At 40.4% G+C, this 19,226-nt stretch overlaps 1 protein-coding gene across 2 annotated transcripts in view; it reads left to right on the forward strand.

The window, feature by feature from the left end:
* Positions 1 to 18,993, forward strand: part of LOC149205655 (DNA-(apurinic or apyrimidinic site) endonuclease-like) — a 350,957-nt gene extending 331,964 nt beyond the window's left edge. Inside the window, exons 7-10 of one of the 2 annotated variants that reach the window (XM_089393520.1) lie at positions 17,482 to 17,568; positions 17,765 to 17,868; positions 17,998 to 18,095; positions 18,635 to 18,993. In XM_089393520.1, the coding sequence (XP_089249646.1) occupies positions 17,482 to 17,568; positions 17,765 to 17,868; positions 17,998 to 18,062 (256 nt within the window). In that variant the 3' untranslated portion in view covers positions 18,063 to 18,095; positions 18,635 to 18,993. The remainder of the gene's footprint in view (positions 1 to 17,481; positions 17,569 to 17,764; positions 17,869 to 17,997; positions 18,096 to 18,634) is intronic. The other variant, XM_089393521.1, reaches the window with a different exon arrangement.
* Positions 18,994 to 19,226: the final 233 nt, after the last annotated feature.

Here is a 19,226-nt window from a genome sequence, read left to right on the forward strand (position 1 = left end):
TGGAGTGTTTTGAGAGGAGAGACTCAGAGGAGCATTTTGGGGAGCTGACAAAGCTCAAACAGATGGGAAGCGTTGAGGCCTACACTTCAGAATTTTTGAGGTTGTCACTGATGGTGCCTGATCTATCAGAGGCCAGGAGGGTCTTCATGTTCATTGAGGGGCTAGCAGAGCCACTGAAGAAACTGGTGAGGTCCAACAGGCCCACTACTTTGCAGGACGTAGTGCGGAGGGCCCGAGATTTGCAGGATGCCCTACCTAGGGCTAGAGCACCATTTCCACCTAGACAGGGATTCTTGCAGAGGGGAAGAGACATGAGGGCTCCACAATCGAGAGCCAACTAGGGGCAAGGGCAACTAGATGAGGAGACCAGGAGGGACCTCTGGAGGAGGAAATTGTGTTTCACTTGTCAGGAACCATGGGCACCAGGCCATAGATGTACATCAGGCAAGGCCCATTACATTGAGGTCTTTTCCGACAGTGACATGGAGGACGAGCTAGAGCTGGAAGTGGGTGGAGATGACAATGCAGCACATGTGGAGAGGGGACCACCACCAAGGGGAGCTTCTTTCACACCATTAGGAGGGGTCCTTGCATCTTTGCGAGGGGTACCCAAGTTTTTGACCTTGAGGATCAGGGGTAACATGTTTCAATTTTGGTGGAAAATGGGGCTACCCACAACTTCATCGATGCACAAATGGTTCAGAGGAGGGGCATCACCACTGAAAAGTTTAAGGTATTTTCGGTTCTTGTGTCGGGAGATAGGACCATGCAGTGCACTTGCTATGTTCCCGCCTTGACAATTACCATGGGGAACTATTTAGTCACAAATCACTTTTTTGTGGTAGATGTACTAGACACCAATGTGATGATGGGTGTCCAATGGCTTTATTCACTTGGCCGAGTCACTACAGATCGGAGGAAGTTGGAGATGGAGTTCACAAGGCCAGATGGCAAATTGGTTTTGCTAAGGGGTATGCGCTTTTACCCTCCGCAGACTATTTTGGCCCACTAGATGGAGGCTGATTTGAGGCATGGTGATATTGATTGGGTCGTGGAGTTGAGGATTTCTAAGGCTAGGGGTCAGCCCAAGCCTCCACACCCATGACATACAGGCTATTCTAGACAGGTACCCGATGGTGTTTGGAGACATACTGCCTGAGCAACCTCCTGTTCGGGGTTTTGAGCATACCATTGAGTTCAGGTCGTGATCACTACACCATACAAACATCTCAAGGCATACAGGGATGAGATTGAGAGGGCCATCCATGAGTTGTTGGCACTTGGGCACATCAAGCCTAGCTCCAACCCTTTTGCTTCATCAGTTAGCATGGTGAAGAAGAAGGATGGGTCCTTACGGATGTGCATAGATTACCAGGCCCTCAACAAGAAGACCATGAAGAACCGCTACCCCATCCCACACATAAATGAGTTGAGGGGGCTAAGTCCTTCTCGAAGATTAAGTTGTGCTCGAGGTTGCCACTATGGGCACTTTGAGTTCTTGGTTATGCCCCTCAGGCTGACCAATGCACCAACCACCTTCCAATCTTGCATGAACCACATATTTCGTGGGCAATTGCGGAAGTTCGTGTTGGTGTTCTTCGATGACATACTGATCTATAGCCGGACTTGGGAGGAGCACTTGTAACATGTTGAGACAATGTTGTGTATTCTAGAGGAGCAACAGTTCTATGCTAAGTTGTCCAAGTGTGAGTTTGGTTTGACAAAGATGCTCTATCTAGGGCACATTATTGGGGAGGATGGCATGAGAGTTCATGAGGAGAAGATCAGGGCCATCTGGGATTGGCCAGAGCCCCAGAATGTGACAGAGTTGAGGGGTTTTGTGGGCATTTGCACCTACTATCGGAAGTTTGTGAAGGGCTTCTCATAGCTAGCAGCTCCTCTCACCGATTTGATGAAGAAGGGGGCGTTTGAGTGGACAGATGGGGCGCAGGAGGCTTTTGAGTGCCTCAAACAGGTCATGAGCAGCTACTTGGTGTTGGCACTCCCTGATTTCACACAACCCTTTGTGCTTGAGTGTGATGCATCAGGGGAGGGTGTAGGAGTAGTTTTGATGTAGGGGGGACACTCGATAGCTTTCGAGAGCTGAAAGCTACTGCCCCACGAGAGACTGTACTCCATCTACGATAAGGAGATGCTAGCCATCATGCATGCGCTAGCCAAGTTCAGGCAGTATTTGGTGGAAATAGGTTCAAGGTCAAGATACCACAACAGTCTCAGATTCTTCTTGGAGCAGAAGCAGTTGCAGGAGAGACAACAAAAGTGGGTGAGAAAGCTCCAGGCATACGACTTTGACATTGAGTATGTCAAAGGGAAGCACAACGTGGTAGCTGATGCGTTGTCCAGGAGGCCAACTACCCTTTCATTGATGAGAATTGCACCGGATTGGCGGGCACAATTGCTGGTAGAGTATTCCAAGGACCATTTTGCATGTGAGGTCCTTGACGGTGCAGTGGTGGATGACCGGTACCGGGTGATGAACAAGGTGATCTACTTCCGGAACTGGATTTATTTGGTACCCAACTCCCAGTTGAGGGAGAAGATCTTGCAGGCAGCCCATGACTCACCATTATCAAGGCATCAAGGGTTTACCAAGGCTTACAGGTAATAGGACCATCAGAGAGCGCTTTGCATGGAAGGGCCTCAAGGATGATGTTCTGAGGCATGTTTGGGAGTGTGACACATGCTAGAGGAACAAGGGTGAGCAGACACACTCTATTGGGCTACTACAACCTCTTCCTATTCTTGAGGGGAAGTGGGAGAGCGTGTCGATGGACTTTATCATCGAGTTGCCCACAACGCAGGGCAAGGACTGCATATACGTGGTGGTGGACCGATTGACAAAGTTTGCACACTTTTTCGCCATCTCAACCCAATCCTCGGCCTCACAAGTGGTCGAATTATTTTTCAGGGAGGTATTTCGACTTCATGGTCTTCTGAAGACCATAGTCAATGATCAGGACAACATGTCATGGGAGGATTTTGGCAAGAGTTGTTTCGACTAGTGGACACAGAGCTCACTCTGAGCACTAGTTATCACCCCTAGACAGATGGGCAGACAAAGATTGTCAACAAATGGCTAGAGGGTTACTTGCATAACTACGTGACAGGGCAGCAATGTGCATGGATACGGTGGTTGCACTTGGGCGAGTACTGCTATAACACCATGTACCACATGTCCATAGGTATGTCCCCATTCAGAGCCTGTATGGTTACGATGCATTATCTTTTGCTGACGTGATGTTTGGAGACAGCAAGGCCCCTAGGGCCAAGGATTGGATACAGGAGAGCCAAGATATCTTGAGGGCTCTCAAGGATAACTTGTAGATTGCATAGAACCAACAGAAGCTCTACGCAGATAGGGGCCGAGTAGAGAGGCAATTTGAGGTTGGGGACTTAGTCTTCTTGAGGCTCCAACTGTATAGGCAGTCATCACTCAAGCAGAAGGGGGCCGAGAAGCTCAAGCCTCGCTTCTATGGGCCATACAAAGTCACCAGGAGGGTCAGGGAGGTAGCATATGAGCTGGAGCTACCCCCAAGGAGTCGAGTACATAACATTTTTCATGTGTCTTGCTTGAAAAAGGCACTGGGACAACAAGTGACAACGGCTACAGAGCTACCACCTATGGATGATGAGGGGCACCTAGTTCTGGAGCCAGAGGCTATTTTGGACACTCGTGAGAGGCACTTGCAGAATAGGGTCATCAAGGAGTTTTTGATCAGATGGAGGAACCTACCAGATGAGGATGCCACTTGGGAGGGGGAGCAGATACTTCAACATCCTTCATTACAGTTGCTTGAGGACAAGCAACACTTTGGCGAGGAGGATTATGATATTGCCACTTAGCGACATTGCTAAGGGAAATATCAATTTTTGGCTAGTTTTCAATTAATTCGGATTAGCACTTAGGAAGTGTGGGTTTAGAGGCCCCACATGTATTTTTGATCAAATGTGAGCCCAAACATTAGAGGATGGAGGAGGAAAATTGTGTCACTAGTGGTACGTGGGGGCCACTCGGAGAAATGTAGCCCACAAGAGAAACACGCTCTCATTGGAGCGAAATTAGTGGGGGAAAGTCGAGTTGGGCCCACATGGGAATTTTGGAGGCTCTTTGACAAAAGGAGCAAGAGGCACTCATTTTGGTCATTCATGAATATTTGAGAATTGTCTTTAACATAGCACGCTTGAGTTGAAGCCAAGTCTGCAAGTGTTGTTTAGCACAAGAGTGTTTCCGAGCGTAAATCTCAACCATTGTGTCCGTGGACTTCGAATGTCAGCCCAAAGAGGGAGTCCCATCTATTCCAGTTCGCACTAGCAACAAGGAGTGTGAGTTTGTGGAGAGGTTCAGATGCAGTAGCGCAGGGATTGTGCAATCCCTGGAGGAGGCACGCTTGGAGATTGAGGAGTGAAGTGAGTTCGGGGAAGTATTTTGTTGGAGATTGCAGCTATATTGGGGGATTTTTGCAACAAAATTGACAAGTGGGTCTGTAGGTTTTAACCCCGTACAGAAATTACCTCCATACAAATTCTAAAACACAGAAAATAAAGAATGCGAGAGCATAACACATATACACAGAGATTTTCCCTTGGATCCCAAAACCGGGACTACCAGCTTGATTTTTGAATTTTCATTATGTTCCTTTCAATGTTACAATACATGTTTATACATGTCGAAGCATCCAATACCATGGATTGACAACCATCGCGTCCAAAACCATGGATCGAAAACCATCGTGTCCAAAACCCTGTGCGAAAAATCATACACAAAACCATAGGTAGCTCTGCCCAACCTAACATAGGGTCCAAAACCAAAATTTTATAGAGTGGGGTTACCTGCACCCCTCAAACCCCCTGTGACTCCCCCCACTACGCAATCAGCGCAACGAAGGGGGGGCTCCGCCCCCCTTCTAACCCCCAGGTTAACTACGTGGGCTAGTCATGGAAAGAATATAACACAACCCAACATTCTCCCACTTGTTGTTTTCTTTCCACAGGGGTCCATAAGAGAGATTAGTCATTTATCCAGCCCTGCAACCCCCATTATTTCTCTACACCAAGAGAACTTCTCAGAGCTCACAAATTTTGGCAATGTATCTATAGTATTCTTTAAAGTGTCCACCTTTACGAGCAACACCTTTTTGTCTTCTATCATATCCCTCACAAAGTGATACTAAACATCAATGTGCTTTGTCTTTGAATGATATGCAAGGTTCTTTGCCAAGAAAATTGCACTTGGCTGTCACAGTCTATCCTTATGGCTCCCTGTACTAACCCCATACTCGAACACAATCTCTGCAATCAAATTGCTTCCTTGCTTGCATGAGTGGCTGCCATGTATTCTGCCTCTATAGTTGATAGTGCCACTACAAATTGTTTTTTTTCATCCAACTGACTGCACCTCCAAATAGGTTAAACACATACCCACCTGTAGATCTTCTCTGATCCAGATCTCCAGCCTAGTCTGCATCAACAAAGCCACGAATATCCAACACTCTATCCAATCCTAGTCTTCCTTGGTAGCACAAACCATAATCATTAGTGTCACGCAAATACCTGAAAACCCGCTTCACTGATGTCCAGTGCTCCTTCCCTAGTTTTGACATAAACCTGCTCAATACTCCCACTGCATGTGCAATTTCTGGTCTAGTACAAACCATCACATACATCAAACTACCAACTGCACTTGCATATGGAACACGGGACATGTCCTCTTCCTCTTCTTGTGTCTTGGGACACTGTCCAACAAATAACTTTACACCTATAGGAATAGGAACCATTACCGGTTTACTATCCTACATATTGAACCTCTGCAATATTGTCTCGACATACTTTCTCTGGTTTAACCAAAGCTTCCTCTTCATCCGATCTCTTTTAATTTCCATGCCCAAAATATAGTTTGCAGCACCAAGATCTTTCATGTCGAATTTGGAGGACAAATGGGTCTTGAAATCCTGGATAATTTCTTTGTCATTTCCAACCAGCAACATATCATCCACATATAAGACTAGATAAATAACACAGTCACCAATTAATTTAAAATACACACAGTGATCTTCTTTGCTTCTAGTGAAGCCAAGTCCCCGTATAAATGTATCAAATTTCTGATACCACATCCTTGGTGACTGTTTTAACCCATACAGAGACTTTTTTAACTTGCATACCAGTTCTTTCTTACCCTTCACCACAAAGCCTTCAGGTTGCTTCATGTAGATCTCCTCTTTCAAATCCCCGTGAAGAAATGTTGTCTTCACATCCATCTGTTCTACCTCAAAATCAAAAGCAGCAACAGATAAAAGTAATCTAATAGAAGTTACCTTGACAACAGGGGAAAAAATATTACCAAAATCAATTCCTGGCACCTGGGAATAACCTTTTGCTACCAACCGAGCTTTGTATTTCTCCACCTTTCCTTCTGCATTTGTCTTCTTCTTGAACACCCATTTGCTTCCAATGGGTTTATTTCCAACGGACAACTCCACCAGAGCCCAAGCCTCATTTTTGTGCAAAAATGCCATTTCATCAACCATGGCCTCTTTCCAGAGTTTTCCATCCTCTGAATCTACTGCTTCCTTCACAGTGCTAGGATCATCATCAATAATAGATAAAGCAAAATTTGAACAGAAAGCAGATGGACTATACCTTTCTAGCTGCCTTCTTTCTCGAACTGATATTCTCACACCTGGAGTTTGTGGCTCTTCATCTTCTGATTCCTCCTCTGTTGTAGAGTCTGATTCTTTCTCATTTAGCTCAAACTCTATCTTCTTAGGTTCCTTCAATTGGGCTTCATGTTTAATAACATCTTTCACCTCTTTGAACACCACATCTCGGTTGTACACAACCTTCCTTGTTACTAGGTTCCAAAGCTTATAACCCTTTAAACCATCTTTATACCCAATAAAGATGCACTTTTCAGATTTACAATCCAACTTGGTTCGTTTCTCCTTTGGAACATGTACATGTGCATCACATCCAAATACCCTCAGATGTGAAAGAGAGGGTTTCTTACCAGTCCATACCTCTTGTGGAGTCTTATCCTCCAACGTTGATGAAGGTGATCTATTGACCAGGTAACATGCTGTCTCCACCGCCTCTGCCCAGAATTCTTGTCCTAACCCGACACCACTAAGCATGCTTCTTGCCCTTTCTATCAACGTCTTGTTCATTCTTTTTGCAACTCCATTTTGCTAAGGTGTGTATGGAGTAGTCTTCTGCCGTGCTATACCACACTTCTTATAGAATTCTTCAAATTACTTACTACAAAACTCTCCACCGTTATCTGTCCTCAGCACCTTGATTTTCTTCTCTATCTGGTTTTCCACTAGAGCCTTAAATTCTTTAAACCTGTCAAAGATTTCAAATTTCTTCTTAAGGAAATATATCCATGTATTCCTTGAGAAGTCATCTATAAATGATACATAGTACATAGACTTACCCAGTGATGGAACCTTCACAGGTTCAAACACATCATTGTGCACAAGATCTAATATCTATTTCGCCCTCTTACCACCAGAGGGGAAACTCACCCGATTCTGCTTCCCATGTACACAATTTTCACAGAAATCAAAATCCAAAGAGCTATTACTCATACCTTCTACCATACCTTTACAATGAAGTATTCGAAGGCCTTTCTCTCCAATATGTCCAAGCCTTTGATGCCACAACATGGTCTTCTCTTCAGAGACCACATGATTTTCTACTCCACTTTTAGGAACCACAGAACTGTTGCACCCATCAACAACAATGCTACCTTGCAGCTTGTACAGAGTTCCAATCCGAACTCCCCACATCAATACCAGTGCTCCCCGAACCATCTTGCAGGTATCCTTCTCGAACACTGTTTTTACACCTGCATCATCCAACTTGTTTACAAAAATCAGATTTCTGGCCAACGCAGGAATATGTAGAACACCCGGAAGTGTTCTAACCCTTCCACCTTGCAACTTCAACTTTACTTTTTCGCGACCAACGATTCTAGCTTTCCTATCATCTCCTATGAAGACATCACCTCCATCATATTTCTCATACTCGCAGAACCACTCTCTATGGGGAGTGAAGTGAAAGGATGCACCTAAGTCAATCAACCATGCCTCATGATCTACATGTGTACTTGAAGAAGCCAAGTACACATCCCCACCTTCATCTGAGGTGGTTTTCACCTTTGCAAAAGGAGCATCATCAGATCCATTTCCTTTATCAGGAGCTTTAGATTTACAATCCCTTTTGTAGTGCTCTTCCTTTCCGCATTTCCAACACACCACCTTTACAGGTTTTCCTAGAGATTTAGATCTCCCTCTATATTTAGATCTCCCACTCAATGACTTATTTTTGTTTCTATTCTGGGACCATCCTCGTACAGACAAGGCATCACCATTCTGGCTCTCCATATTTTTCTGTCTCATCTCCTCCGTCAGCAAGGATGAGACTATTTCATCAAACTGCAAGGCAGTTGTATTGCTACCTATTGCAATAACCAGACTATCCCACGAATCTACTAGAGAACACAACAAACTGATGCTCTTATTTTCATCTAAAATTTTAATATCAACAGATAATAACTAACTTACCACGGTATTAAATGCGTTCAGATGCTCTGTCACCGAGTCTCCATCTTTCATCCTCAAGTTATACAACTTTTTCCGCAGGAACAGTTTATTCACCAGAGACTTAGATTGGTACAAAGTCTCTAACTTGTCCCACAAAGCCTTAGTCGTAGCTTCCCCTGATACATTCAGAAATACTGAATCTGAGACACACAATTGTATTATGCTCTTTACCTTCCGATGTAACTTCTTCCATTCTTCATCGGACACTCCCGTTGGTTTAGTACCCGGATCTACCGCAATCCAGTGATCTTTATCCACCAACAGATCCTCCATCTTGAGTTTCCACAACTCAAAACTTTGACTATTAAATTTCTCGATCTCTATCTTTCCACTACTCGCCATCTTCTTTCACCACTAGAATCGATCTCGCAATGTCCCACTGAACAGGGTCTACCACAGGCCCGAGCAAAACCCCTCAGCAACAAAGGCATCCCCTTGAAGCCAAAACAGCTCTGATACCAAATGTAGGTTTTAACCCCATACAGAAATTACCTCCATACAAATTCTAAAACACAGAAAATAAACAATGCGAGAACATAACACATATACACAGAGATTTCCCCTGGATCCCAAAACCGGGACTACCAGCTTGATTTTTCATTATGTTCCTTTCAATGTTACAATACATATTTATACATGCCGAAGCATCCAATACTATGGACTAAAAACCATCGCGTCCAAAACCATGGACCGAAAACCATCGCGTCCAAAACCATGTGCGAAAAATCATGCGCAAAACCATAGGTAGGTCCGCCCAACCTAACATAGGGTCCAAAACCAAAATTTTATAGAGTGGGGTTACCTGCACCCCTCAAACCCCTTGTGACTCCCCCCTGCTACACAATCGACGCAACGAAGGGGGGGCTCTGCCCCCCTTCTAACCCCTCGGTTAACTACGTGGGCTAGTCATGGAAAGAATATAACACAACCCAACAGGGTTGAATTACCCAGCAGCAGAGCCATTGAGGGAAAATAGGGTCGGAATTCCAAGGTCAACCATCGACCAAATCCTTCGTGGGTTATTCTCCTTATTTGGTGGATAGCCTGGGGTTAATTTCTCGTAATTTTCTGAGCAATTAAGGAGGCCCTAGCAGCTATTCTACACAACGAGCAAGTCATTTTCTGGGCATTTCAGTGCAAAGCCAAGGAGAACCAACTAGCACGCTTGGAGGAGATCTCATACTCATCACTTGGGCTTAGCTAGCTTGCCTTGGGCAAGCCCAGGTGCATACTTTCCAAGCACCTATTATACTTCATGATTTATCAATAAAATGGCTCAACAACGCAGTTTTTGGCTCTTAATTGGTGTTTTGATGTTTGAGCAATTTTCTGTGTGTTTATGTCAATGATTGCTTTGATTATTTACTGTAAAATTTCCTTAGGGGTATTACACTAATCCACAAGCATTGAATAAGCAACTTAAGAGAGACATTCACCATGACTTTAGTAGCCCTATTGGAGATAAGGCATAGAAGTCCTAATCCAACAACCGGCCATGTTTTCCTAAATTCAAGTTCTTGTTTTTTATTATTTTATTATGAATAAATCCATAAAAATAAAAAAATACAGAAATCTAATTGTGCTGAAAATCTTTTATTTATTCTCTAGAAGAAAGTTCATGGATTATATTTTTGATCTAGACAATTTTTTTGGGATTTATGCTTTATTGATAATCTAGAGGCCCTGTTGGAAAGTCCAAAGAGTTGGCAGCTAAAACATTTCCCTTATTATGGCATTAACTTGTGATGCTTTCATTATTAGTATTAAAGCTCTTAATTATCTTTTCTTATCGTCAAGATTAATGGCAAGCAACAAAAGAAGAGAACACAAGATATAGGCAAGTTGCGAGGGCAAAACCCCACTCAAGGGGAAAACCAGTCACAGATTCTTCCTTCAGTAGATTCAAAAGATGAGACGACCATGACACTTACAATCTAGATTTGAGACCACCTCCATCAAGTCATCCTCCTTTCACTACATCAATGTAGTTGCACTTCATCACTATAATGCACCGAGATCTCATCACGATTTCATCACTAGAAAGATACTGAGATTTTCACCACTATGGTTATATCGAGACCTTTGATAACAATGGTACCAAAATTCTTACTAAGAGTTTATCGAGACTGTGACATTGTAGTGAGCCTTCATCATTGTTTGAGCACCAAAATAAGACAGTACTGAAACTAGGATAGCAATAAGACTGTGATGGCACTGATTTCATGATCACTGCAATAGACCGAAATTGTCACTGTAATAGTTTGAAACTTCTTCTCTGAGATGGCATCAAGACTCCCTTCTGAGATCAGAACTTATCACTATAGAGGTACTGAAAATAAGTGTCTCTGAAATCTTATCTGAATTGTTCTAAGTTGATATAATGTGAAGTTCCCAGGTTTGTATATATAGTGGTATGTCCATAGTAAATGAGTCGGCATGATCATCATGAACAATGGTGTCACTGTTATAAAGCCGACTTGCATATATATGCTTGAAGATGATTTATTTGAGGCCGACTTGAAGAGGCTGACTTGAAGACATTGCTAAAGAGGATGACTTAATGGAGGAGTCAAACAATAAATGACTTTGACAATAACCTAAAGCCTACAATGGAGGCTTGACCTATAATTGACCCAAGCATGAAACCCATGCCTTAATAAGTCAATTCAATTTAATAATAAATTATTTTCACTTTATTCTGACAAATATATTACATTTTGAGTTCAAGTACAATAATGAAGACCAAGCCTAGTTACATTTTCCAACACTCCCTCTTAAATAGGGAGGTATTCTTTTTTACATATAATCAACGAGGCACATGGAAGATCTCAACGCATCATCTATGAAAAAGTTTAGGCACCGCAATGCCACGGACTAGATTCATGACCAAGGCAATCTATCTGGGTGGGAATAAGATGGACTCAAACTTTCAGCCTCTCTAGGTACCATCAGGCTTACTTGCTAACCATCAACCCAAAGATCCAAGTGCGTGTCATAGCTCAATGACCAATGCCATCCTTCCAACTTCGAGACCTAGACATCAACACAAAGTGTTGGCCAAATGTCCTCCCAGGAAATGCTTCACTCGCAAAGCCTCAACACTCCTTGATCCAATAGATCAAGGATAACCAATCTCTCCCAATCAAACTGATTGGTAATCAACATGCTATCAAAACCTTCGAGAGACTCCCCTGTACAAACACAACCCCAATCAATAATATACTTTTACATGTACATAATCAAATACGAACCTCCGGCGTCTTCTAGACAACTTGGTGTTGCTTCTCAACTTTCCAGAGTAGTACTCTCAACCAAATCTTTGACAAAAGATTCCTCAATCATACACTTTTCTTTCCTACTTCATATGCAGCAACATATTCTTCAATCGGATCATGCTTTCCTTCTTTCAGCTACACTTCAAAATGCATTCTCCAATTTCCTTCTCTCACTCATGGCCTTCATTAAAACTTACGATTGTTAGTCCTAGTCTAGTGCATGACACATGAAGTAGAGAACCATATCTGTCACTCCCTCTTAATCAGAGAGGATCTAATCTATTCAAGGAATATTCTCAACCATCCTCTTATCCTAGGGAGATTCCTTTCATTCAAGCTCCCTCTTAACCTAGGGAGATTTCATCCAGACTCCCTCTTAACTTAGGGAGTTCTACTTCTTCTTTACGACATCAGAGAATCTTTCATGGCTTCCATCCTTCTTATCAAAGTCATTCATATATCATGCTTATCACATCAACTTTACTTTACAATCATCTTCACCAACTTGAAGATGATGTACCTGCACAACTTAGATAGCAAGTACAACCAAAATTATAGAAGCATGAAGTTAGCCATATCAAAAACTTATAATAATGGAAGCATTTTACAAACATAATCAACAAGAGACTATACTTCAATACTTCAACTTCTTTCCCAGGTTTAGTTACAAACCCAAAATCACATTAACAACTCATTATATCTAGGGTTTCAATATTCTTTCAAAAACATGACAAGTTCTCTCATATAGCAAACCCTAGAAACAAATTAGATCAATGAATCTAACAACTTTCAAAATTCATATGTTAGACTCCTCACTAGGATTTCATACATATCCTAGATTTTATGCATGAGCTTCAACAATCAAAACCAATCACAACTTAATCAACATCATGACTAGCATCTACTAGGGTTTGATGTAAACCCTAGATTTCTTAATTTCACAATCTCAACAATAGATTCCAGATTGTCATACTACACATACTAGAGAATTTAACTACCATTAGGGTTTAACTACAAAAACCCTAGATTTATCAAACAACATCATCCTAGAACATCAAACCTTGACTAGGGCTTATTTCCAAACCCTAGGACTCATGACCATTAATACTTAGGTCAGCACATATATCTAGGAATTCATCAGCATATCATAAGCACATCATATGCTAGGCAATATTAATATGTTAAACATATACCGACCTAGAACAGGCTAAGGTTTCAACCAAATGGACATATAACTAGGGTTTCATTCCTAGTACTCTAAATATATAACAAGGGTTTTACTCATAGACCCAACCAAACCCTAAAGATCTAGGGTTTCATAACATAGCAAAGCAAACCCTACTATTCCAAACTTTTAAAGGTTCGGGATCTCAGACAAACATCATTCAACCCTAACAAGTTAGGGTTGAATGATCATAACAAAACCCCAAACATGACATCATCAAAAACTTCAAATAGAATTTCTCAATATCCCCAAGCAGTTTAGGGTTTCAAACATTAACATTAGCATACCCTTAGGTTAGGGTTTTCCAGAGAACCTATCTAGGGTTTTATAAAATCAATTAAGAATATGAGGTGTAGATTTATCAAGAGGTGAATCACCCAGAACAAGAATCAGTATGATTCAAGACTAGACATAACGATGTTAGTCCTGTAATGCAAACTTTCAAAATAAGATAAAGAAAATTTTATAGTCTAAGACATACCTGGAGATGTTTTTTGACAAACCTTGTAAGCCATGATCTTTTATACCTTTGATTTGATAGCTTATTAGACTTGTTGAAAGTGCATCTTGTTAAATACTTGATTTCCTTTGAGATGGAACCTTGTGCTTGTGCTTGATAGTTGCGCCAAAATTCCATTTCTTCAACAAGTGTGAGATAAAAATATACTGTTTCGATCTTACATAGCAATGCTTCATTTTTATATATATTAGTATTTTGACCATATATCACAGAGGCCGAGTTTTTCCTTTATGACTGTGACTGATTTATTACCGAATTCCTTCATTGTGATACTTAAAACATCCTCTCTGTAATCCGAACTACTCACTGTGGTGTCATCAAATCTGTCCAAAGAAACAAGCCTTCACTATTGTGACAGCAAATCCTTCTCATCTTGTAATATCCAAACTTGTTCTTCTGTTGGAGCACCGAAACTACCTCACTGAAATCCAAACTTTTGTTGCATCACTGAGCATAACTTGTGACATCCGAACTCCATTTCAGATGTATACGAACTTGTCCTTATGAGATTTATGCGAGCTTTTCCCTGAACTGTGGAGCGAGGTATAGCCTTTACCGAGATGTAGAGACTTGAGGGATCTTGACAGAACTGAGAATGCTTCAAGGATGTGTACATGTTCTTCAAACTGCCTTTGACTTTGACCATAGCTCTGAAACCATGTTGGAAAATCCAAGGAGTTGGCAGTTAAAACGATTTCCCTTATTATGACATTAACTTCTGATGTTTTCATTATTAGTATCAGATCTCTTAACTATATTTTCTTATCATCAAGATTAATGGTAAGCAACAAAAGAAGAGAACGCAAGATATAGGCACGCTGCCAGGGCAAAACCCCCCTCGAGGGGAAAACCCAGTCACAAATTCTTCCTTCAGTAGATTCAAAAGATGAGACGACCATGACACTTACAATCAAGATTCGAGACCACCTCTATCAAGTCATCCTCCTTTCGCTGCGTCACGACTCACTGTAGTTTCTCTTCATCACTATAATGCACCAAGATCTCAACACGATTTCATCACTGTAAAGAGACTGAGATCTTCACCATTGTGGTTATACCGAGACTTGTGATAACTCTGGTACCGAAATTCTTACTGAGAGTTCACTGAGACTGTGACACTGTAGTGAGCCTTCATCATTGTGTTAGCACCGAAATAAGGTAGTACTGAAACTAGGATAGCAGCAATACTGGGATGGCACCGAAATCATGATCACTGTAATAGCCCGAAATTGTCACTGTAATAGTCCGAAACTTCTTCTCCAAGATGGTACCGGAAATCCCTTCTGATATCCGAACTTATCACTGTAAAGATACTGAAAAGAAGTATCTCTGAAATCTTATCCGAACTGTTCTAAGTTGATATAATGCAAAGTTCCCAGGTTTATATATGTAGTGGTGCGTCCATAGTAAATGAGCCGAAATGATCATCATGAACAGTTGTGTCACTGTTATAAGGCCAACATGAATACATATCCTTGAAGATGATTTATTTGAGGCCGACTTGAAGAGGCTGACTTGAAGACATTGCTAAAGAGGATGACTGATGGAGGAGTCAAACAATAAATTACTTTGACAATAACCTAAATCCTAAAATGGAAGCTTGACCTATAATTGACCCAAGCATGAAACCCATGCTTTAATAAGTGAATTCAATTTAATAATAAAATTCTTTGCACTTTATTTTGACAAATATATTACATTTTGACTTCAAGTACAATAATGAAGACCGAACCTAGTTACATTTTCCAACAGGCCCAAGGAAAAGCAACCCTCTTGTTTAATACTTTAAAGGCTATCGAACTTCATCTTGAAGGTATTGAAGGCGTCTTCACAATTCTGAAATTCTGTGACAGTGATATCTTCTTAAGAGTTAGTATCACCTAGGAAAAAAAAAATCTCCCCATTGGTCAGTTAGCTAACCAACAGCCCTGTGATGATCCATAGATAGCTTTACTTCAGAACTCTCCACCTATGATCTGGTCATTTAATATTTGGGGCATTCTAATATGGATCACAGGCCAAGCTGGATGATTGATCCCTCTTGATTGTACCCTTGTTCCCATACTTCAAGGAGATTATCCTTTGCCCCTAGTCCTTTTTGACCTCCACTAAGGTGGTACAACTCAGAATCAGCTACAAGAAGCCCTATAATTGATTTGCCTTTGCCATCCCCATACTGTCATCCTATGATTTTATCTTGATGTGGGTTTGGACTAGTCCCACTGACTATCTCCCAAAGGATTTTTGCATTAAACATAGTTTGGTTTTCATGTTCCATGTATGAAAGTTGTGACAATTATATTTCTGAAAAATGGCTTCCATTTCAATAAAATGGTAACTTCAATTATCTATAGAATCTACCAAAAGAGTAAGCGACTTGAAAAACTATCTTTGTTTGGATGCTAACCAGTTGACACATCTCTATCTCCATAATTCTTCCGTCTGTTTCAGTGATTTTGCCTCCTCATGGTGGGCATGTCACACCTGCAAAATTTGTATCAAAGGAAGATTTATTATGTTTCTTATACAGGTTACTTTTTCTTCTGTCTCTGCTAAGTCATGTTTGTTTGCATAAGTTTCTTGAGGTTTGTGTCTGTCTCACACTGTTGAGGTCCACACCTTCGTAGTGTGAGCATTTGTCTGTCGGGGTTGTGTAACAATGTATTTGACATGTCTCTACTTCTGCAGGGACTTCCTTTATATTGAGCATGGCTGCCATTTGTGTTTGCTGAGTTTGCATGTTGCACGCATCTGTTATGTGCTTGTCAAGGTTTCTGTCTGGCATACATGTTAAAAAATCACATTTAATTTTCTTGTTTTGCAACTGCACCACATCTAGTATGCATGCTTTGAACTTGCGTCTCATCTGGTATGGTACAAATTCTGGCCTATGTATGTCAGCTTCTTTCTTGTATGGCTCTTTGCCATCTTCATATGTTTGCTTCTTTCTCGTAGGGTTTGTGTCTTCTTCAGACACTTCGAAACTGTGAGCTGTACTGTACGCCAAGTTTCTTCCATGCAGTGGCCTCTTTCCCGTATGGTTTGGGATCTTCTTCTTTGCATTCATATACCTTATTTTCACTTGTTTAAAAGTTGCGTTGAGGGTAGAGACTTTGACTTTGACTTCTTTCTTCAACTCAGAATCTCAGACTTGCAATTTCTGATGAGAAGATTTAGGTGCTCCCACTTCTATACCATTGTTGGTAAGAAAAGATTCACCATCATAGCATGAGAGACATAAGGAGAATGTGCGTGTGTTTTATTAATGAAGTCGCTGATATAATGGTGTAATACGCATTTTTTTGATACATTAGGTAGCTGTGCTACGTAATTGTCCTTACTAAACATTTGTAACACTTTATCAACCTTTAGTTGGTCACTTAGCATATATTTGTCCTCTTACTTTACACATTAGGACTCCTTTCAATACGTTATTGAGTGGTACTATAACAGCGTAGAAATACTTAATATTGACATGCATGTTTCAGCTAAAGGTAAGAACAACCGTGTTTTCGGAGTCGGTAAAAAAATGATTATTTCTTCCAGTTTCCCAAGACCCAATTTCCTGTTTTATGAAGGTAGTTCATGTTTCTCATTTGATGTAAAAATCGAATTTCTGTGGAACCTAGGGAACTGAATTAACAATTGTGTCATGTTGAAAATGACATTCTGTTGTCCTCTTAACCCTTAAACCAAGCCTTGTCAAGTTTGTCAAACTCATGCCAACATCAAAGCTTGAGCTTGGGCAAATTAATTTATATATTTGAGGTATTGCTAGGCAGTTCTTTTCCAGATTATCTTTTATCTTTGTTTCATTCTATTATATGGATGTTCCCACAGGGGGAAGCTACTGGACACATACAGGTGGCTACATAAAGAACCAGAACAGGACTGTGGGTATACGTGGTCAGGGAACCCTGTGGGGAAGTGAGTATATTTTTGTTCTTCCACCAATTTTGTTGGGATTTGAGATAGGTTCTTGTTTTTATGAACTGAAAAAAAATTAAAAAAAATAAATAAAAAATAAAAAATCACATAGGCAAACTAGTCTATCGCTAAAATTTTGGTCCATGTTGTGAACCTGTGACGTGAATATCTCAGATGTATTTTGTAATTTTGCCAGATATAGAGGCAAACGGATGAGGATAGATTACTTTTTAGTGTCTGAAACATTGAAAGATCGTATTGTTGCAAGCAACATACATGGACATGGAATTGAAATGGAAGGTGATGATTATGTTCCTTTAGACTAATATCCATGAGTTTTAATTGTCTTATGGTTTCTAGCACGTAGATAACAATTGAAATTCTTGGCTTTTGAGTTATAGTTTAACATTATTGTGCACCCTGTAGCAGGTTTCTTAGGAAGTGATCATTGTCCAATATCACTTGAGCTTTCACCTATGCAAGATGCATCGTGATATGATGTAACAGCGCAGAAATTTGACCATATGGTATAGAATATAGAAATCAATTTGAGAAAAGGGAAAGAAAAATTAGGTTCCTTTTTAATGAAAAATTTTCTGTCTTAGCAATTGAGAATTGATAGCTATATTAAGAGGAATGAAATTTTTGGCGATATATCTAATTTTTCCACATTGCATTCTTTTTTGTATTTGTTTATTTTTATATTAAGAGGAATGAAATTTTTGGCGATATATCTAATTTTTCCACATTGCATTCTTTTTTGTATTTGTTTATTTTGGAAATAGATTTCTCTTACCATGGCAGGTCATTTACTCTTTGTAGTTATGACTTGGCAGGTCATTTACTCTTTGTAGTTATGACTATGTTAAATTGCCATACATAATATATTGGACTATAGCTCTTTAATTTCCTTGAATAGAATAATTTTCAGTTTGTTAGTAATTTGATATACCAACTTCTTTACAGAAGCGAACGATCATGAAGTGAGAATTGTTTTGCAGTTAATTCATTGATGTTAATTTAATAGGCTATGTTTCCTTTTATAACTTATATTATTCTTTTGCAGGTTAGCTTGCCTTTGGAGTCCATCGTCTTTTCGATATAGCATTGCATTATGCTCTCAAAAAATTATTATATTTTATTTTGTGACAGTAGAATTATGTTTGACCATACATTTCATTTGGTTGGTATGGTTATAATTGTTCTAGTATGCCTTGATTATCATTTGGTTGGTATGGTTATAATTGTTTTAGTATGCCTTGATTATCAGTGATAACATATGAAAAAGTGTTTGCATGTCCTTTTAGGAGTGGACATTATGTGTTGGAAAATATTGAACAAATCTCTTGATGTAAACTATTTATTTTATCTTATTCCAACAAGATTAATGAATTTTCCACATACAATGAATCAGTGGATTGCACATCACTGGGTGGAAAAGATTTTACAAATTTCTTGATATCTGTTATTTATTGTCTAATCATCAACAATATTAATGAATTTCCCTCATATGGTGAATCAATGGATTGCATAAAGCTATAGATTTATCATGGTTATACTTTCTTGGCAAGCTGAATCCCTTCATTCCAGATCTGTAATGCTTTTTGATAGCAATAATCCCAAGTTTAAAGTTCAAATAACACATCCAAAGAGGAAAT

The sequence above is a fragment of the Pinus tabuliformis genome, chromosome 1_2, assembly GCF_031772625.1.
Source record: "Pinus tabuliformis cultivar Carrire ecotype Pingquan chromosome 1_2, CPIR1, whole genome shotgun sequence".
NCBI lineage: Eukaryota > Viridiplantae > Streptophyta > Pinopsida > Pinales > Pinaceae > Pinus > Pinus tabuliformis.